We start from the raw sequence: 22,983 nt of genomic DNA, 5'->3' as shown, positions 1-22,983 counted from the left end.
CAACAATTACGACGCTTGGATCAAGAACTTATCTGGCCGCCAACTCAACACAGCCGAACAAGAACTGCTAATGAAAGGGCTCAACTTCAACGTCGAGGACGCATCCTACAAAGATTACCTAGCCAGCTTGGAACACGCCCTGAAAACAAACGAAATGTCCGAGGAGGCTCAACAACAGATCCGACAGACAATCGTACCGGCGATCACACGGAATAGAAACACGTCACTGATTTCCAAACAAGAACGAGACGCACTCACAAATCTACGAAAGGATGAAACAATCGTGATACTACCGGCGGACAAAGGACGCATCACCGTGATAATGGACAAGCCGGATTATATTGAAAAGGCCAAACAACTGCTAAATGACACCACGACCTACAAACCAATCGATCATGACCCAACTTCAAACATCGTCAATCGAATCAACACGGCGCTTCTCTGAAGGATGGAGAACAGAAGGTAGGCGGAAGCCCGGGGACTGCGCCTACCTGATGAGCCCCAAATAGGGCGAAACCGGTAGTGGGCTGTCGACGAGTTTTCAGCAACCTTATGAGTAGTGCATTACAAAGATATAGATGTTAAAATTACTTCAAATTCTGAAGAGTAGTTCCTTCTCACTCTGTGCTGTCAGCTGAAGGCCACAGTCGATTGTGGTCGCCAGTGCGGCAATTGCGCCCTCCATGCTCCAAAGTTAACCCAATCCGAATGCCGTGACGGTTATCGAATCCGCCCATTATCGATCCTGTTACATGGACATGGCACCACCACTAACCCACCGCTACGCACAACTACGCACTGATGATGTCACCTCGATTGGTGATGAAACGTTTGCAACCAAATTGCCCAGCTCAGCGAACAAGCCAACGACCATCTACGCAACCTGAGCTACCGACATTCTCCTCTATAGAAAATGCCTAAACTGTTTTCCTACCGTACCGTATCCCGAATATCGATATTTCACACCGGTTGAAAACCATTCCCGTATTGCTTAATTTTCCAACGTAAACATCCTGTTGTTATCCAATTCTTGTTTATGGCACTAACAGTGGACGGTCTAACGGGATGTCACAATGCTGCGTGAACACTGGTCATCCTGTCAGACTGTCGTTTGTTCTCGATGCTTGTTTCAGCTACAACTACTTGTTTATTCGTATAATTTCCTGCATACTTTTTGCTCCCTTGTCACACCATATGGATCACCCGTGTAGTGGTTAACGGATCTATGAAGTCTCTAGTGAACAGAAAACAATTTACTGATGTAAGCCAGATACAAAGACGCAAGGAGGAAAATCCAAGTAAATCTTGGCTCACAGTTCACAATAAGAGATTCCGTAGTTCCGTATTCCGTTGGACCACCACAGAAAGAAGCAAGAGCTCAAGCTTCCTGGTATTTCAAATCCCCGGTGATTGCAATATAATCCCAGTGTTTGTAGCTAAAATCATCATCATCATCATCATCATCATCATCATCATCATCACCATCATCATCATCATCATCATCATCATCAACATCATCGTCATCATCATCATCATCACCAGTCATCGTCATCATCATCATCATCACCAGTCATCGTCATCATCATCATCATCAGCATTATCGACAGCATGACATCAGTGTTCAACACCAATGCTTCAATGCCATACAACCATGATTCATTTGAAAGCCTTATTGTGAAGAAAAGTGTAAAGGTGGACGGGGAAGAGACTTGGTGCTAGCTTACCACCATCAATCCGAGGTGCCTACACATCCACACATTCACTCAGGCGATCTGGATAGAATGTGACAACCAGAACGCCACTAACATCGGTTGGCAGCCATATATTGCAGCGTCTCCAACCAGGCGCAGTGAGTATCACGCGATTCCCATCCCGGAAGGCGAGAAGCACCGACAGCACCCAAGCGTTTCGTGGTCTCCTTCATACTCCTCTACCAAGTCAAGGGTTGGCCACCTCTCTGTTTACACCACTCTGAATTGGGCATGGAAAACAGCACTCTCTTCGGCAAACGGTGGTCTGGCATACGTAACACATGTTCCGACCAACGCAGCTTCTGGTGCTGGACACATTCTTCAGTGGAAGTACCCGCTGCACAACCGAAAACGCGCTTTCTAACTGCCTCGTTACGGATTCGCCGATAAATATCTTTTAATGTGTCAAGCTATTGATCGAAAACAGGCGAGCAGAATGGTAATCCAGTCGATAGGTACTCAGTTTTGCAATTTACCACCACAGATAGTTGCTGGTTCTGTACGATTTAGTGGCCACGGCTGGTTGTGCAGTTGGTTCTACGTAACAGCACTAGGCTCTTTTGCAACTTTGATTTGATGACACTACCGTAAAACATGCAATAAGAACGACCAGACAAAGTATTATGTGATGTTCTGGTGCCAATTTTTACTACGAACGTAATGGCTTCTATTTTGGTTACGTTCATTTGCGCCAAAACATTTTCCAAGAATACACTATCAATTTTTTGACATGACATCCTACTCATAAGGTCGCTGAAAATCCTCCGACATCCCATTACTTGATTCACCATTCTTGGGTTTCATCAAAAAGGCATTGTCCCCTAGCATTGTGTCCTACCTGTGGAAGGAAGAAGGCCTTCGCTGCGGAGTTATTTATTAGAAAATGCCAACTGAACGGTTACAGACTATTGGACAGGGGGGTAAAACTCTCATATGCATTTTGTTTACAAAAACTGAGCATCCATCCTCTCTTTGAACGCGTATTCCTGAATTTTCCTGGATATTCATTGACTGTTACTCAGTTGCAAGCAAATGCTCTACAAATTCCGCAATAGATCCCACTTTTCAAGAGACGCAAATCGGATTTACGAGAGAACATACTTCTCGCATGCCTCCAATCAGTAGAATCACCGTTACACCTAATTATACTGTACAAACGTCACTTCATGTTTCATCGGCACAACGTTAAGGATACCGTACGTTACATACGGTACATCATAACGGCACACCATCATACCAGAAACAAGGCGTCTTCCCAACTTTCTCCTGTTTGCTGACACGTATGACAATAGAAGTGAGTATGCTGATTAGTGGACCTAGTACTGTGTTTGAGAAATTCCATTTTTGAAACCAGTGTCAGCTAAATAACTCCACTGGAAGTCACGTGCCTGAAGGCTGCGAAGTTCCGGGACAACTAGTCTCTGAGGATGATCTGAGCAACTGCCTGGTCAACCAGTTCAACAACCACTCGTTCAGCAAAACAATAACAATGCTGTCGAAGCGTAAACAAGATCGCCAACTGGCGCACAGGTGATGGAAAATGAGTAACCGCAAGTTTTTCAAGGTAATACAGAGATCTAAAACGTTACTAACTTTCGCGTTAAACAGGTCTTTCATGAAGTTGGATAACTCAGTCACTGTCTTTGATTCATCCGAACTAGAAAGAAGATGATCCCCGGCCACATATACATCGGTCTCCAACAGGATTCCCTTTATCAACCACCGACTTCTGTCCAATCAAACCCGAAATATTTCTTAGAACTGTGGAATCAGTTGGACTCGAGCGAGGACCGCTTCGTGTCACTTCGAATTAACTAGCGAGAGCATCAAACTGCAAAGATCCCCGGAGTTAAATTTCAGTATAGAGCGCTAATGGAATGTAGCTAATAAAACGAGCAGAACTTTAGGCACACAAATGGAAGCAGAAACTGTGCTCAACTGGAATTTTGAATGTTCCTAATGTCTTGGTGCATCAATGACGTGAAGTATTCGCATAGAAGAACGACACTTCGGTTGTCTCAGTCGAGATGGATAAATTAGGGTACGATTATTGCAGGTGATAAAATTCATCTGATGGTCCTGAAGGACATCGCATGACTTCCTTGTACCCAGGAAACCAGCTGGAACCCCACAGAATAATGCGGGAGTACATAATTTCAAACTCATCCAACGGCGATTATCATTTCGCACCATCAGCGCGATATTCTGATCTCCTTACAGTCTAGATTTCGGCTTGACAGAGTAGTCTGGAGTCATGTGGTAATATGGGGTTGAATGATTCCGTTCTTTATGAGTATCCCAAATCGGGAGTGGTATAAACTTGAAGTCAAAATCATGAACTCTTTCATCAAAATAACTGCTGTTGACAAGTGACAGCTGATCTTTTCGCCGAGCTTGACAATTGGTATGCGATAGCCTTGTCTCCGTGTGACAAGGCATCATCAGTGCGCTGTTAGGTTGATAATTCCGCCACTTCTGTTTGTATTTGTATAATTTCTGAAGGGTAGTTAGTGAGCGCGACGTGGATGGTTGTTTTGAGGTTAGCCAGCACGCAACCTGATTGGTCCTTTCGGGATTTGGGTTGCTTCGTGGTCTGACTGTTTCGTAGCGCTTCGGCTTAGCTCTCATCAGAGCCCGTTTGCGGTGGATATTCTCGCGCGTTTGATTTCCCGACACTCAACACACAAGGCGAGCATGTTGCCTCTAGTCCAACAGCGCCCGCTGTACGCACGTGATTTATCGCATCCGAATAGCCAAGCTTCTTCAGGCTTGAACGATTTGCTTGGTTCACATTCAGAGCAAAACTGAAAGTTTTAAACATGAGTCCTGGACCACTGGGTTTTGCGATCACAGTGGTGTGAATAAGGATGTATTACTGGTTATACCGGTTTTTAACACAATCCCTGCCCGTCCAAAATATGACAGATTTCCACTTTCTGGATACCCATAAAATGGGGATTCAGAGATGCAATCGCTCCCCAATGCAGTTGAAAAAGGCATGTTTTGGGCCAGAAGGTCGGGAGTTAGTAGCCATTGCTGCGGGGGGTTGCGTACGTTGTGATCGTCTAGGCAGAGTGACCTATTATGAATTAAGGCGATTTCGAAACAGCTGTCTGATTTATTAATACTATAAATAGAAACCGGGCTTCCAAAAATTGCTGGGGTAGAATTTATCTCACCTTTGTACTGATGCGCTTGCCACCCTGGCTATTGTATTCGACCAGATAATAATCATGAGTCTACCGAATGACCATATTAATCAGATATACTGACCGAAATGCTAAAAAGAAGCATGGAAGACCCAAGAAACACTGGACACATTGATCAACCGTTTTTGATACGTTTAGAACCTGTTACCAAGACGTTGCCCCATAATTCTTGGCAGTTTGACAAAGAAAGGTGGCTGAAGATTGTCGGATAATAAGGGGTTTATAGGCTTATAGAACATTCGGTCGAAAGTTTAGCTCGAGACTGTAATCAGAACAATACAGTTCATCTGAGAAGTAAAACCGCTGTTAGCATTCGATCCAGTTTCCAACTCATAATTTCTTGTGAGTTTTGTTGCAATTTATTCACGAACAGACTGCTGCCGTAACGATCAATAGATAGCTGGACTGCCAATGTGGTCGTTGGTTTGTTCGCTGAATCGGGCAGTTTGATTGCATGCATGGTGCATGCCTTTTATTATACGTGCTGCTCACGAGCCTGACCAGTGATGACAACTGGTTGTTCAATTGAGTTCTTCAATTGGTTGGTTCATTGTCCTACCCACTGATTGATTGATGAGCACGTGTACTCGGTATTACCCTTCGTTGTCTGCTTCCTATGGTCTTTCCCAGCAGCTAGCAAATTTGACTTTCAAGTTATCCTATCATTGCTTCTACTTCTGGCTTAAAGGCCCCTATACACATGTGAACTGTGATCAGTTGTCGCGCTGACCCTGTTGTGAACCGGTGATCTGCGTGCCGAACACGTTTTTCTCCCGGGAGATATCAAACCCCAGCAACATTGTTGAGAGATCCAATAAAAACAAAATTCGAGCCCCTCAATTCCTCCGTTTGGCATGCAACTGGCAGTACAAGGGGCAGTCATAAACTACAGTTTCAGGAAATTTCGCGACCAATAGCTTGGAAGTTGATCTCACAAGCAAAAATCGCCTTGTTAATTTCGTGAAAACGTCATTGACTCCGATCTCACTGCCGAGAGAAAAGCCTCAGAAACATTTGTTTACTCATATGTCATGAACTCATTAGTGGGGTTTTCTCTTGCCTGCCAAGTAAAGTTGTCAGTTTCGACATCCAGACTATTCTGTTTACTCTGTTGGTGAACAAAACATATCATGAATGTGAGATTCAGTTGAGTTCCAATTGAGTCTCCCGTCAAAACCAAGTTGGTGTACAAATGAGTGTATTCGGATAATAACCTGCAATTTGGTTTCGAGTAGAACATGAGGTTGACGAAAACTCAGGGACTGCGCCTACCTGATGAGCCCAAAGAAGGGTGGAACCGGTCGTAGGATGTTGAAGAGTTTTCAGTAACCTAATAAGTAGTCTATTATGTCTATACATTATCGCGAATATTATAAACTTCTGATTTAGCTTGGGTTCAGCTAAGTCTACTGTAAGAACAAAACAGTATGGAAAATAGTGTATTCGTCGAAAACCACAGTAGTCAGACGCATAGTGGTGGGTTGATATTGTGGTGTAGCCTCCGGTATCGCAACGGCGGAGAGCATTTATATACAATCTGGAGCACACCATGGTAACTACCTGACTTTTAGCCCAGTTCCCACCTGTCTGGGTCAGTTTCGCCAGCAGGATTCGAAAAGTACAAGGTACCTCGCAAACGATCTATCTGACCCTGCTTGATCCATTTCTATCAGACTGATCCTGTCTTCTGAGGGCAGAGGGTTAGGAGGTTGTCTGACATGTGCTCTTTTCAAATATCACAAGACCCAGTGGGATGTATACGCCTTGATGCGAGTCAGATCGAATGATAGAGCGGTTAGTATCAGAGCCCTCCGAAATCGTTCGATTTTGTAAGTGTGTATTTGAAATGGCGGCGGAGTCAGGCCGAAGTTGCCGATTCTTACTACGCTTTAAGTGTTTGGCACACTGCTCCCGAAAAAAAATCATCAGACGGTCGGAAATATCTTTAGACAGAAAAGCCTCGTTGTATAGAACCCGCGTGCTTGTTACGCGTGGATGTCGACGAATTTTTGCCCCATGCTTGTGTTCGGATTCCGCACAGTTACCCGAAATAAACTGGCACAAAAACGTGGGGGCATATTGATCTAGCCTTGCATGGTATGCGTTGGATCGATAAATATCCACAACTGAATTCTTTGTGATCAACACATGAACAACATCGCCGCTGCACAGAAGAAGAACACTTAGCCCTCACGTGTGTGTGTTGAACAGAAGGTGGCATGTGCACACGGCAAAGCCAATAACACATATTTGGACTCCGTATAGCTTACTGAACGCATAAATCAACAGCTGTGTGCTGTCATTGAATATCCCGGTCAAGTTGCGATCCACGTATGTAACAGCTGTACCACCAACTAAACACATGCACCCACCGATGACACCCAAGTTTTCCGCCTTTTCATAAAATAGTCATCCAAGTAGAACTTCATTTGTACTTCTCTTGAGGTACTACGTCATAAAGACGCAGAGATTAGTGGTAATCAATCAGTAGAAATTGATTTTCTGATACCTTGAGGCACACTCGGTTCAGGGTTACTGGTCTTCAAAGTCTTGTGGTAGCCCAAACGAGTTTACTTTCAACCTATATTTAGTTCCCGAATTGTTTTAAATTTATAAGAACTGTTCTTTGCCACGGGCGAGAAATAGTTGAAGGCTGTCATCTGTCTCATGAAGGTAGAATTCAGGTTTTTGTCGACTTTCGCCGTATGCTAGTCACGTTTAAGTATCCACACTTAGGGAGAACGAGGTCGTTGGGTATATGACTTCAGTAACGGTACCACACCAAATAGAATGAAGCGAATCTCAAAGTAGGATAGATGTGACGTGCGATCAGTCAGCAGTAAATACTCCATGGGTTGTCAATGGGAACAACTACACACTGTAATAATAATAGCAAATATTGATCAACGGGAATTCAAACTTACAAAAGAGATCGACAGTCAAAAAAAACAGTTGCAAGCGGTGGCCGAACAGCGGAGAAAAACAACACGTGTCAAAAGTACGTGCAAGAAAAACGTTAATCTCGCGGTAAATGCAAGCATTCACGTTGGATGAGTGGCACAAAAAGCGAAAAGTGCGTTTCTCAGCCCCGGATGGTTGACTCGGTGTTTGGATAAATGGCACACCGTTCGGTCGGTGTCAGCCGTGTTCCATAGCAAAACAGTGGGAGGAAAGGCAGCGACATTGGATGCCAATTTGGTTTCCAGGGGAGACTGACTCACTTAAATCCCAGCTGTCATATCTATAACAGAATGTATTGCACCAGGCCGCCTCATGCTTCACTTCGTACGGTATTCGAGATATCGTAGTACATTGTGTAGACGTAACACACTACTTAGATGGTTGCTGAAAACTCTTTGATAGCGCACGAATGCTCACACCCTTTCTCTTCAAGTTCGGTGTTTAGACGTAGGACCCTGGTTTCGGTCAAAATTTATGTTCTAATTGAAAACCAAGTTATAGGTGACTGACAGAAAATCACATGGTGTTAACCAGATACTCAGTTGAGTCTCTCGCCTATGGTATTTTCTAAATAACTGTGCTGCACAAAGGCCACTTGATCTTTCAGTCTTGAGGTATACGAGAGATCGCAGTAAATTTTTCCCATATAACGCATTACCAATGAAGCTCCCACTGGTTTCATCCTTCTTGAAGCCCGGAGGTTGCTATGGCATGTGGTCCTAAATGCGACAAGAAGTAGAAACTCATTCAGCTGTATTTCGAAACAAAGGGTTAGCAAAAACTCGGGGACTGCGCACTCCGGATCAGCCCACAGAAATCGGTCGCGGGATGTCGAAGAGTTTTCAGCGACCAAGTTTCCCCATGAAAATCACTTATATTGTGTTTTAGACTGCCATAAGATATGGATTGAAATGAAACAGAGGATGGCTGTACACGCCGGCGATGCACTTTCAAGTTGCAGGGCTAAAAACGATCGCTCCTATTGTAAATACTATGAAATATTGTCACCGACCTGGTGTGCTCAAGAAACAACGTGATTACCACTAGTGTGACTTCCCTTGTGGAGAAATTGATTCTCCCATTCGGCATACTTTTTGCACTTTTTTACTGGAAAACAGATGTCCACTTTATCAGCACAGCGGGACGGCTGGCAGTCTAAACGTTCCTATGGTACGTCGAACCCCGGTGGTTGAAACGATGATGCCCTATTTTATCCGTTTGGCCACCCAGGCTTGGACGAAAAAGCTATGAACAAGTCTCGTTGGAAAGCACGTTGATAACATCTGCATATAATCTGGTGTTAAAAACTTCCCGCCCCTGGACTGGGGAGCACTTGTACGGCACAGTCCGATCAAACGAAAAACTCAACAGGATAAACTGGATATTTTGTTTTCAGCCTAAAGACAAGGCTCTGGAAATCGATATTGATCTTATTGACCAATAATAAAAACGTACTGCATTATTAACACTAAAACTATTATTACTCGTAATAATCGTCGTCACCATCATCGTCACAACAATCATTTTCACAGAGAACAATAAAAACAATGTTTTCACTGCTGTACAACCACAGATTTAATTACCTTGCTATGAAATAAAAATAGAAGGGTTAATTGGAGAGGTAGCTGATGGTGGCCTGCCGCAGGTGTTCTGAAGCGTCCACACGGCGATCCGCATGGGAAGTGACCTCACGAGTGGTACTAACATCGGTTATCCGCCGTTTCTTGCAGCGACTCCGCACAAACACAGGGATAGTCGCAGAGACCTTATCTTGGAAGGCGGAACTGCCCAATAAAAACGCCCAAACTCATCTCTTTCATGGCCTTTTACCAAGTCACCTTTTATCCACCCAAGGCTTGCGCCATTCTGAAGGAGGCATGAAGGATAAAATTCATCTTGGTAGATAGGCGGAGTACATGAGAGAGCCACCGTAGCAGTGATGGAGCTGGATGTTTTATGCTATTGACGTATCTACTGCACTCTCAAATACTCGTCTCCTAGTTGCCCGTTGACAACTTCCGGTACCAATGAGAGTTCTGAAAACCCAGGGATGCTTCAGGTTACTTGATTTCATCAGACACCCTTCCATCAAAGCCAGAAGGATTACCAAGGTATGCTGAACCCTTTAAAACCTTCAGAGCTTCCTTCTGTTTTTGGGGAGACTGCACATTCTGAAGTATTGCTCTTCACTTTATTGTACGTTAAATTGGATCAAAAGTATCGCTATCTTACTTGAGAAACACACTGGCTTTGGTCTAGTTTGCATGTACTCATGCAGTCGAAATGTAATGCACTAGAATACTGCTATCGAACTAATCTGTGGCTTTAAGGCCATACAGAACGCAACTCTCACCACACAGACATGACAACTAAAATGTTTGTGGTCTGCTACATAGGTAAGTCATCCCGTCAAACGAGTTCCAGATTGATGGTGGAGATTTTCGTTAGTTTGACTGCAAACGAACGAAGATGGCTAAGTGCAACCGATACGTATGAGTGGATTCGACTGGGGAGGACTTGACTGGATTCTTGGTTGTTCAAGATTTCAAAATGACCAGCGAATCGATCGCGGTTTTTAATCGAAGACGAATGGTTAGGGTTGGTGCGGTCGTCACAAACCACAAACTGTCCTCTTGAGGCAGATATAAGGTTGTCAAACCACAACGCAAAACAATTCGCAGATGGACCAATCAAATTACTCACATGCCAGTCCTCGAAAGACGAGTCACATTGAGAAATCTGTTTAAACGCGAGCAGAACTGGGACAATCGCCCACGCACCTAGTCAGTGGTTAATTGGTTAGTCAGGGTCAAATAATTGTTCACGTTCAGGTCAAAAGCAAGAAGAGATAGGGACAGAAAATGGAGAAGCTAAAACGGCAAGTCCCGTTGCGCACCATAATAATGAAAGAAAAGAATCGATACCCATAACCTATCTGCGTCAAATTAATTATTTGGGATGACTTGCAAATCAGTCATTCAAACGTGATACGTTGTCAGCGTAGCGTGTTCCCATTGGCAGCAGAATGACGCAACGTAGTGCTGCAACCATGCGGGTGGGCCTCAAGCTCAAAAACAAACTATCCGATCCAGATTAACTCTTCTAAACAGTAGACCACATTCCGTCACTGATTGGTATTTCGGCTGAAAGCCTTATGAATTCATCTACGCAATCACATGAGAACGCAACAATGTGAGGCTGCAATCAGGGGCTGGCTAATTCAGACTCCGGTGTTTTCAGGTCGAACATAACGGTCTGGTACACCTCATCATCTTTTCCGCCAAAGTTGATCAGTATTCCGCCACAATTATAACCTCTAGAAGATCAACAGATTCAACTGTACCTGCGTCCTATCAGAACCGCGATATTCGTACACAGCCAGACAGTCGATATAGAAAATACCGTGTTAAAAACAGATCGGGATTAAAACAGTGTTGTTTCCTATGGAACATCAATAGTTTGAGAGCCATGTTCACTTTACTCCCAAGTTCAGCAAATTGTCATTGGAGTTGACTTAGGTAAGTGAAAACTGCAATCCTGGACACCCAGTATTTGGGGAGCACAAATGAACTCACTTCATCAGTGCATCTGGACGATTGGTCGTGTCATCTGACCAACGAAGCCCTCATAACAATTTGTTTGGACAACTAGGCGCTGTATAATTTTCACACACCAGCACGAAACATTTGAATGGACTGAGATGTCGAAAGTGGTTTATTGGTGGACAGGCGTCACCTTTTAGCAAGCTTGTGACAGTGTCCGCTTCAAACGTTGGTACCGAAAGCTCGAAATGACAGAGATATGTTGGCTATGGTATTCGGATACAGAAGTAAAGAATACACAAAATAAAATAAAAAAGACTAACACTGAGTGGTAGTCTTACACGCCAGTGTCCCAGCTATCGCGCTGGGCCAGTGACCCGGTTCTTGGACATCCACCTGCAGTGCGTGCAGCTGGCCAATAGAGAAGAGTTGCGTGCGACCAAATTATTCCCGTCGGCTGTGAAACGAAGTTTGATAGCTGATGAAAAGAAAAACGTACCACACAAGCCTACGAATTGGGAGCGAAACGCCAGAGCGATTAACGGAATCTCAGTTTTGTTGCAGATAAAAGAATTCCTGTCTAATTTTCGTGTCACCAGCTTCACTCAAACCAAAGTAACCCATTGTAACGACCACCAAATGCCTCTAACCTAAGCTAGACAATTAGACGCGCATGTGTATTGTATCGATCCTTCTTATTTCTCCCTTACGTCATTGGTCCACGTGTTGTATTGATTGTTCTATAATTTGACTGATTTTCGCTCACTAAGAGGAACTAAATTTAGGAGTTAGTTCCAAACTGAATTTGGGGGACATAAGAGTTCAGGCACTTAGAGTTATATTGAGGACGGTGAAAGTTGCTCGGCAAGTAGACTGAAAGGAACAACCCCTCGTTTCGATCACGGAGACCACTTTTTTTGAAGAAATCATGACTGGGATTTCTAACTGGTCGTGATGACGTCTGACGGCTATACAACAAGAGAATAGCGCCAACCACTGTCCCCTGATCCCTCACAAATTTGCTAAATCAGATGTTATGAAATTTGAAATGTCACTAGAACTCTGTCAGTTTTCTCGAACATTCAATACAATGAAAGATTATTCTGGACGGATGATAACAGAGTATCTGGCTCGGACACATGTTGACTGCGTTGTCGATTGGCTCTAAGGTTAAGGACAAACTACGAACGAAAATGCATCTTTGAAGTGGAAGCAACTATTTTGATGATCTTTTAGCGAAGCCGAAGTGAGGCAGGGAGATCAGCGCTATCTGTACTTAAGCAAGACCACTCAAGTGCCAACAAATCTAAGGACTGGGTAATTTCAAGATTTCTGAAGTTAAGAGAAGGTGAAAGAACGCTAACGCTTGTCATATTCAGTTATCCTGATACACCTATTCATTGCAAGAGGGAGAGGCTTCAATTTAACAATTTTTGAAGATCGCATTAGGTTCTAAAACTCCAATGAAAACTGAGTGTATCCTACAGGTCTGAGTAACGACTGCTCACTTTAGATCATTCTGCTTTGAAGAACAAGTACGGTTTGATGAGCCCCAAGAAGGGCGAAACCGGTCATGGACTGTCGAAGATTTTCAGCAAACTCATGAGTAGTGTATTACGCCTACACAAGTACAGCAGGGTCGATACACACATAAACACGATTTTTGATAGTATTAGAAACTACTTTTTAGCTAAATATTACCATTTGGAGGGATCTGATTTTGACTGAGTAACAGCTTCTTAATAAGAGCCCACCCTGTTTGTCTGATCATTTGTTTACCAAGTGGCAATATACGTACTTGTACCAAAATTAATAACCTTCACCCGACAGCGCGCACTATTTTATTTTATTTCAAGATGTCAGTTTCGTATTGAAACTTGAGTAGTCCCTGTTTCACCTTGGATGCCGCTTCGGTTCTGTTGTTGTTCTGCGTTCTGGAAGGAATCTAAGTGTAGAGGGACGAAATTTCTGGTCGGATAGAATCTCATGACAGGATAAAAGTTAAACCACACTAATCGAGGTTCAAATGTTAAGTGAGAGAGATGAATTGTCTGCTGAAGCTGTCATAATACTTGCTGGTTTTCAGTAGTGACTGTCTGTATGGTACTCGACAGCTTCACAATCTGTGTTTTATGCTTCATTGACAAACAGAGGCTGTCCAGCACTCATCCCAAAGACTCATTAATTGGTTCTTTAGTGATTTCATTAGGCCATCACGCAACAAGAGAGATCTAGTTAGTTCAGCTGTTAACGGCTTTTGTACGTTGCAGCACCATTCTGCTCGACCTGTCAGTAACTGGGTCAGCGTGCACGTCAAATATTACATGACTTACACATGATTACAGCTGTAAAAAGCGGGTTGCTCAAGCTTCAAGGTCATGCGTCTGCTCTGGTATCAAACCAGTAGGCTCTAAAGGGCAACCAAACCGATGGGGATTTTTAGATCGAAGTGTGGATGACTGGCAAACCGTGGATCTTCTCCACTCGAAAGTGGTGTCCTCCAGTTCTGGTCGGTTTGAAGTCATGTGATGATGATTATGATCATTGACGGTGGGGCTGGAATCGTTGGGTGCTCTGCTGAATGCCTTAAGTGGTTAGCGTGGGTGTCAACACCAACCAGATGACTGAGTGCACTAGGTCATCGTGGTTGGCGTGCTACAGAGTCCGTTAATTGAAGAAGACTCGAAGGATAGATATTGCCAATGCCAAGTCACACCAAAGCGCACAGAGTTAGAAAGTCTGCTCCTCGCCTCTCCACGTCGGTCCCTAGGATTAACCACACAGCTCCCTCTGCCATCCCCAAAAGCAGTACTTCGTTACGATGTTCTGGCATATTCCTCTCTGGATGGTACTCATCAATCACTTTTGCGATTAATCGAGTTCCGATGTCTACTAGAGCGGTGATTCTTCACAGCAATCGAAATGCATGGGTCAAACCAATTACGACATCTTTTTCAAAACTTCATTGCTGAAGCCATGGCGATGTTGTCAATAATGGAAGCAGAGGCAACATGGACGAGAATTTCGCACACACATTTAAAGTGGAATGGCTAATTTTGGGGGAATAAACAAACCCAAGGAGATGATATATTGGGACCGAAGTCATCAAGCCTCGGACTATGGTGGTAGTTGCCGCAGCTCGTGCGTCCGGTCTCTAAAGGCGCTCAGTGAATCCTCCTCAAGGTTCTAGATCTATTTTTTCCTCGAAATGTGGGCAACTACCCCTAGGTGGTTGGGGGTAGGCCAGTCGTCCCAGTGCACCCCCGTGAAGTCATTCATGGTCAAAGTCTGACAACTTGAAGGAGTCGTTGCTTCCTCTTTGCGGGGTGAACTGGATGGAGGTTTACTGCTGAGGCCTGTTGAAGAGAATTCATCCCGGTCTTACCGTTGAAAACCGCTTACTTTAAGGGACCATTTTCAAGCTTACTCATAAAAATGTTGGCTAGCCTCGGGCCATCAATTGGACTGTAGAGCGTGCCATTGAACAATAGTTGCACATTCCGTGTGCACCGCACGAGAAGCTTTCGCAATTTGCTGATTGGAATTGGTAACCGAAAGTTATTTGCTTCAGAGTAATTGTAGTTTCAGTCAAAGGGACGTAAGTAAACAGTGAAGTCACACCGAGTGAATACATAAACAAACCTTGTATTTCAAGGTCATTTCTTGACTCCATGGATTGGAATGTATCAATCAAACTGTGCTGACATATTTGTGAGCGTAGTATTTCAACGATTTTTTGATGAGCAGAAGTGTAACCGACTACAATAGATTAGTAGTTTGAAACGAAGCATTCAAAATCTGCCTGTGATCTTCCATCGATGCTTCCCACTTGTCTTCCCTCCCTGAAGCTGTTATTTCAATTCTTTGGAGTTTTGACTTCAGATCGATAGATATTCACTTTTTGGCTTTCCAACTTCCCCCATTTCGTCACAGTGGAACGTGTGATTATGGACGAGTAGGATGCGATGGATACCGGTGGTTAAATATGCAATCACGAGATGACTCATCAGACATTCTACTGAACCTATCCACGGAAGAGCTGCCGCAGTTCTGTCCAGCTGGACTGTGTGCATGGATCCCATGGTTAAATATGCAATCACGAGATGACTCATCAGACATTCTACTGAACCTATCCACGGAAGAGCTGCCGCAGTTCTGTCCAGCTGGACTGTGTGCTTCTAAGATACTGCTCATAGTGCACACAAAAGTTTGTCTTTCACACATTTCGATCCTGCTTATCGTCACCTATCCAGCTTTTTCACTAGCACGTAACTGAAGGTAGTTGAGCGACACGATCTAACCGGATTTTGTAGAAATATGGTTCTCTGAAAAAACCTTACACAGATTTCCAACCATTGGCGTGGTCGATCGGACGGGGATCTGTTGTGGACCACATTTTTCCTAATGCCTTCTTAATACCGTGAACATGAGTCTGGATAACCGCTTGATAGCCTGATGCGCTTAACCAAACTAGGAAAACCAATGAACGTGCGAATCGGCTGATCTATTGATCGCTGACGCGTACAGGCGTATCATGTGCAGCCGAAGGCGTGCTGCTTATAAAGCTCACGTGGAAAGTTCTAGGAGGGCCAAAAAGTGATACTAAAGTAGAACTCATTTGTCAAGGACAAATGAAGAACAACGAATTGAATCTGTCTCAGCGAAAACGGCTATTCCATTGGCAGTTGCGTAGTCCAGTTACGTTCGGACCTGGTTCTTCTTGCTGTTGAGGAAGATAAGACTTTGTCTCGGATTAACCTGAATTTGTCACCGGCATCCTTCTGCGTGTCATCCTTCATGAATGTTGATACACAGGCATTTCTTGTAGCTGCTCCACACTCTGGGTCTGTTGTACTTCCCTGTTCACACCCAGATATCCTATCAAAATGTTCAGAGACAATGCATTCTAGCTCTGAATGGGTTGTGTTTAAGCTTCTTTTAACTGATTTACATGACAAACCCACGTCAACATCATAGATGACAGTTCACATTCGGCGAGCGATTTTGCTAAGACGTCAGAATACGCGATTACCATGATAGTCCTTTCCTAACACGCTCTGTCCGATATCGAAATATAGCCACTTTGCACCACGCTTGCGATTATAGCAGGACTCCATTTCCTGATTTGATAATGCTACCTCTCCTTTGGAGGCTTCAGAAGACCAAAGGTGCTTCGAATAGTGCGGTAGAGTAGTGTCTCTGCAGGCGATTTGGAGTAAGGCGGTACAATAAGAGGAATTGTTGTAGAATGTTTGCTGTGGTTCCTTCCCCTTCCGCCTTAAGCAAAGCTCTTTTGAACGCGTCCACTTGGGGACACCCGAATGGACTAGCACAGTCCAGTTACGTTCGGAGTTGGCTCTCCCAATAGGATCGAAGCCAGTAGTGGTCGCTACACTGCACATGACTGACCTACTGCTGTCCGGTCGTGGCAACCTTGTAGATTACGGTAATTGGTGCATGACGGGCAGGTCCAAATCACTCCCCGATCGATCACACACACACACACTTCCTCTTGTCATGCAACCTAACCGCAGATTTCTATTTACGGTTACACCATTGCAAGACAGAAAGCCAATATGCTGAAAACAGAATGCAGCGTTCCGCTGGAATAACAAGGAAACGTTTTGAGTTGTGTACTTTGTTGGAATAAGTTGTTTTCTTACTTTTAAGAGTGAAACTGGTAGACCAGCGCACAGCCTTGATGGGCACTGTGTGAAGCAACGGATGTGGCTAAATTATCGATAGTCCACGGAACTGACCCCTCCAGATTTACCCAGACAGCAAAATACGCGCTTGCGTATCGATCCACCTTGTTTTTACACTATACTATCGACCCAAGTTGCATTCCAATCCATTGTTGGCTGACCATATGGGAATAACTCTGTTCACGTAATCATTTCCAACTCTACTGTATTATGAATCATTGCAGACACCCAGGTCGGCTTACAAAGGATACTTATCCCGTCTGAAAGATTCAATCAAGAAACTGCACACTGACAATGTCTCCTCGACTGGGGACGAAACATTTGCAAGCCAATTGCCAAGCTCGGCGAACAGATCAACTGCCATCTGATCAACCACCAGTGAGAAATGAAAAGAGTGGTCCAGAAAGCATATATCACATTTACCCACAATTGGGGAGCGACTGTACATAGCATATCATGACTGACGGTAAGCTTTTCACACCAGGCGATTGGCGTCCAAGACTGTACATGGACACAGATGTATGCCATAAAAACTCGAAATAATCTAAATAAATTGTTTGAATATTCCTGGAAGGCGCTGCGAAAGTGGAATGTCCTGAGACCCGCCCAGTATCTGCAACACTTCCTTGTGCTCAGGAAGTCGATCAACGCGACCGAACCCAACTACCGTGGCGGGAGTGCGGTAAAACATACGGTGTAGGAAATCCTTCAGGTCTTCTGCTGTGACTTTGTCTAAAAATGGAATAAATGGATGATAATCACGCTGAGGGCTACGGTGAAATTGCGGTTTTGCACCATACTACTTGTTCGTGGTTAGTAGGACAATGATAAGTGAGCGACAATGCCAAGGTCAGTCGCCATAGAGCATCCCGAGAAATAACAAAGAAGCGTATGTTCCCATAAAAAATCACCAACCCGGCGTCCGTTCATTAAGCGTACATTATTACCGAACGACACACTGAACACAATCAATGGATGTGGCTTGACGGTGAACTATGAAACTCCGTCAATTGATTGCGACTCAATTCGTCATGGAGTAATTGTTCGAACGGCAGTTCAGAAGACAGTCAGTCACAACCAAATTTACGAAATATTCTTGTACTTCTGAAACAATTGGTGTCGAAGCGCCTTTCACACTGCAATCCCAACCCACAATAGAAGTACCGTAACCTCCTTTACAGAGAAGATGCTTTCAGTACCGGGAATTCCTCGTATTCGAGAGTAGAGGATCATAGTTTCAGCGTCAGTCCAGCTCTTCATAGCAAATATATGAACATTTTGGAGTTGAATGACCTCAGTGCACGACCTTTTATGGAATACCAGTATGCGATACGCAAGATGAACAACGAAGAATTTTCTCTACGGAGGCCTGGTGAATGTAGAAAAAGAGTAGGAAGAGGGCTAAAGAAGACATTGATCACGGGATATTTTATTTTCTGCTGCCATTAGACCTGTGGGTGAATGGGATCATCAGGTTGAAAGTGCGAACGACGCATTACAGTTCGCTCAGCTGGGAAGCTGAGTGAGACTCTGTGCTTTTGAACAAACGGATTGACGCCAAGTTTGTGGTTGCTGGGGTTAGGGCGCCACTTACTGACCGGAAGCGCCGTGGTTCATACTCAACCACAGTATCTGGTCCCCCCCGCGGGTGGCGTAGCAGTGCCGAGAGAGCGCTACATCTGAACAGCTATTATGATTATGTGAAAAAACTGGGCATGAGATTCATGCACAGGCCAGCATTCTGATTTGTTGGCTGTGCACAAATCAGGAGGTGCGCGCATTCAAATTGCGTTTGTGCATAAGCCAAGTGAGGCGCTCAGTATTCGCACAATAGAAGGGTATTTTCGAAATCTATGAGGTGTCCCTGATGAACGTAAGCAATCGGACAATTGAGTACAGAGTACCAGTTTAAACTTTTGAACCCCATTTAGGCATCCCCGGGTCTCAGCGATGCCGGGAAATTACTCCACCCGACATTCCCGCCAGAGGTATGATTGCTTCAGTGGACAATGAAATTTGGTGAGCTGCAAAAATATGAACGTAAATTAGGATGGTTTTTTGTTTGAGCACATAGCAACAAAATGCAACATTCTGGTGCAAAGGGTTTTACTCCACTCTTAAAGGTTTTGCAGCTAAGAGCATTGTGCGGCCAATGGGCCCCGCCAAGAGGAGAACGAGCCGAATGCGCCTGTTTCTTTTCCATCAAGGATGTCGTAGCTTTCGAAAATTCAATTTCATTGTGCAAATACTGGGCGCCTATCCCACAATTCAATTTATTGTGCAAATACTGGGCGCCTATCCCACTAGTCCATGGAGCCACCGTTAACGATTGGTGCAAATCTCAGCTGAGCGGCTAGGCCTCATATGCAGCAGCCGTGTGTTTGGGCACGGATCACGTGACTCGGACCAGTCAATCATTTGCTCGAGTTTGGCTTGTGCATGAATCGACTACCAATGAACTACCGGAATTAGCACCGTCTGAGGGGAAAAAGCTTATTGTTGAAAGATGCTTGCAAAAAACTGACGAATAAATTACTTTTCCTGTCCACAGCCTTTTTTACCACACGGCACCTGGGTACCTAAGAGGTGTCAGAGTTAGACTTTGCTCGGGGAAGCATGTAATGCGCTCTGTGTCAGATCGCCTACGAAGAACTGAGTACAACTGACCTTTCAGAAAAGTTTGGGTGACAGTCGGCGTATTTACTGCTCTCAGAAACACTACAAAGAGTTCTGTTCACCTTCAGGTGGCGTTTAATTGAATGCATACTACTTACAGTTGTTCAGATTTCTAGAATGTTTTATCATTTGTTGTGAAGTGCACGCTTGGGGACTTGCGAAAGGACCTTCTTGCCAAGCTGGAAGGAAGACCGTCCAAGCAGCGCAAACTATGGTAACTAGGTTTCACAATCCCACGACTCCGCCTGGTCTAAAACTCTCTCACAACCGAGTCAGTGATTTCACACAGCCATGTAAGGTGCCGAGTCGTTTTCATGTGTCACATAACCTAGTATTGTCTCTCATTACACAAAGTTTGTCCGTCGGCAGTGCACTAGTGGCCAGATGCTTGCTTCCTTGAAATATAAGCTGGAAGAAAATATTCCTTTAAGGCTTACTTGGCTCCCGAATACACATTTTTCGACCCATATGGGCTCCTTGTTTGACGTGATAAATCGCCTCTATCTAAACCAGGACTATTTGTGAAGGAAACGGATAATGCTGGGATCCGAAAAGCAATCGAATAGCACGTCCATAAAACCGCAAAATTTGTGACCTCAGTGCTCCAATAAAAGACAAATAAACCGGATAATGTTCCGAACAGTTGGGTGTCAGTGGAAGTAATCCTCTGAGCCTCCAGATTGGAATAAAGTAGTCGAAATGTTTGCAAATAGTTTTTTTGGATACATTCGAACTAGCAAGTCAATTCAAGTCGGCGTGTGAACAGAGCCCGGTCGTGATCCAATAATTTGCCAGTAGTCATCTCATTTTAACATTGAAGGACACATTGTTCCTAGATCTCACAGTTCAGTTCAAAAAAGTTCGTTTGGTGTTATGCTTGGTGAGGACCTTATGGGCAAGCCCATATGACTTTGGGAATGTCCCTTTTCGCTCCTTAACAGGTGGTTAATATTCTGATNGGCAAGCCCATATGACTTTGGGAATGTCCCTTTTCGCTCCTTAACAGGTGGTTTATATTCTGATGATAGTAAGAGATTTTTAGATTTTCATATGTCGAGTGCATAATATGAAAGAAGGCAAGTAAGTATGCGAAGGTGACGATGAGTTTTGACTTTCCAAGTGCACTAGTAATGAAACAGTGAACAAATTATTTTCTTGTAACAGTTCATTGTTTTTTGTGTTACGAATCAAACTCCACAGAACTAGGTGTGCCGACAACCCATAAAATGCTCTCTAGGAGATTAACGGTTGCTATAATCGCCTATAGCATTATCTTCGGTTAGAAAATCTCTAACCATATGGAACGCCATGTTAAGTTGAAATTGTTACCGACGTGCTCGCTATCCGAAACTTGTGCAGGTGGTCAAGTGCTGTCTCCTCCAGCGCAGCTAGTTGCTCATAGGTGAAGACAACGTGGCAGACGTTGGAGCGCTGTGGCGTCAAACTCAACAGTGCCTGGAACAATCATCGTAACGACGCTTGTTTTGTTAGACTCGCCACGTCTACCGTCTTAGGGTGGACGACCGATGCTTGTCTTGAAAGTTGGTAAAATCGAAGATTCACACATTATCCAAACGTGACGAATGAGAGTACTTGGCGAATTCAATTCAATTACAATCGAATTACACTGCAAGTGCGCACGTTTAAATTGCATTTTTATCACTTTAAGAAAAGATCGAATGCTGTGGATGAGAGCCAATTTCCAGAATGGGCCCCGCATGACTCTGCTTGTGCTTGGTTAGGGGCGTTGCAAGATACGGCACCACAACAATATCGGTGGCGTTGCTGATGTCATTTCCAGTTGAGGTCACCTGACTGAATGTCGAAAGTGTTGGTACACAAGGTGATGTCGTTTCAAGAATCCACGGAGTTGCGTTTGGATAATTGGCTCGATCACACACAAGGCACAATTAATTACTATACCAACTTACTTCCGAATAACAAGCTAACAAATCAAGCAATGTTCCCTCCCGTGAAAAGCCATCTCAAGGGACCGACCTTTCTAAAATCCACAAACGTGAATGGGCTCTGCTAAGGACAGTCTTGCCGGGAGGGACTTTGTTTCGGAACTCCGATGAAGAGTGACGCATGTAGCTAATAAGTGCTGATAAGTGCTCAGTCGGCACTCGAACGTGTTTGTAACCGTACACATGTGCTCACATTACTTTAACATTTTCCTATAGGAATAGCTCTAACTTGAATTAACAGTAAAATCCGGAGACAACTCGCGTTCACCTTAGCTGCCACCGCAACGATATACAATAGGAACCAGCGTTAGGACTACCGAATGTCAGAGATTAGGAGCACCATTGGTAGTCTCAGCAGATGACCAGATGGCTCAGTGATGAGAGCGCGAATTTACTGACCGGAAGGTCCATGGTTCAAACCCGATCTCTGCCTCTCGACTTCCCCTGTCTAGGCTTGAACAACCTGACAGTATCCCAACCCTCGTGCATCCCACGGGTGGCTAGGCACCTAGCTGAACAAGTCTCAGCAGAGGTTCAAATTCACTTATTTGCCAGATAACTGTAAGAGATGGGTACCAACAGTCTATATCGTTAATTCAAAGCAATTAACAAATAATTCAGCTGATATTTGAGGGAAACACTAGAAAACTCAAGGAATGAACAATTCTCAGGCAAGACGGAAGGCTGAATGCCACGTCACAGTTACGGAGAACAAAAGGGGTCCACTAACTGACTGTGTATTTTGACAGTAGCATGGTTACCGTTTAATTCCGCCGAGCTAGATAAACTCACCAATATTTTCAACCCAATATTCGGGTTGTGGCCGGTGACCACTTGAGAGCACCTGACGGGCAATATCTTCAAACACAACCGCACATGTTTCTAGGTTGCCCAAGAGCATTGACTTGAGCTGAGCCTTGGCCCGCGCTAGTTCGTCTTCGCCAATCGGAGCTTCAAGAGTGTGGCGCATTTCTGCAGCGAGCCTGAAGACTAGCTGTTCGAGATTTTCGGGTTCTGCACTACCCCGGATACTGAACAGACCGCTGTCTGCGTACGAGAAATTCTCTGCCTGAGCTGAGTGGACCCAGTGGTAGCTGAAAATTGAGGTGGGTCAGACAAAGGTAAGGATGAGCCGACTTTCACGATCGCCGGATTGTCAAAAACAAAAAAAA

At 44.3% G+C, this 22,983-nt stretch overlaps 2 protein-coding genes across 2 annotated transcripts in view; one reads left to right on the top strand and one right to left on the bottom strand.

Moving 5' to 3' along the window:
* Positions 1-448: 448 nt before the first annotated feature.
* T265_03420 (hypothetical protein) lies at positions 449-21,633 on the top strand (the record flags this gene model as incomplete). Its single annotated transcript, XM_009167904.1, has 3 exons — positions 449-462; positions 15,346-15,670; positions 21,514-21,633. 3 exons carry the CDS (start codon positions 449-451, stop codon positions 21,631-21,633), a joined length of 459 nt encoding a protein of 152 aa, XP_009166168.1.
* T265_03419 (hypothetical protein) overlaps positions 17,583-22,983 on the bottom strand; it is a gene marked incomplete at both ends in the record, with an annotated part of 25,952 nt that continues 20,551 nt past the window's right edge. The window contains 2 exons of the mRNA XM_009167903.1: positions 17,583-17,900; positions 22,604-22,905. Of these exons, the coding sequence (XP_009166167.1) occupies positions 17,713-17,900; positions 22,604-22,905 (490 nt within the window). The remainder of the gene's footprint in view (positions 17,901-22,603; positions 22,906-22,983) is intronic.

Source organism: Opisthorchis viverrini (assembly GCF_000715545.1).
Source record: "Opisthorchis viverrini unplaced genomic scaffold opera_v5_49, whole genome shotgun sequence".
Lineage (NCBI taxonomy): Eukaryota > Metazoa > Platyhelminthes > Trematoda > Opisthorchiida > Opisthorchiidae > Opisthorchis > Opisthorchis viverrini.
This window is presented reverse-complemented; position numbering and strand designations above follow the sequence as displayed.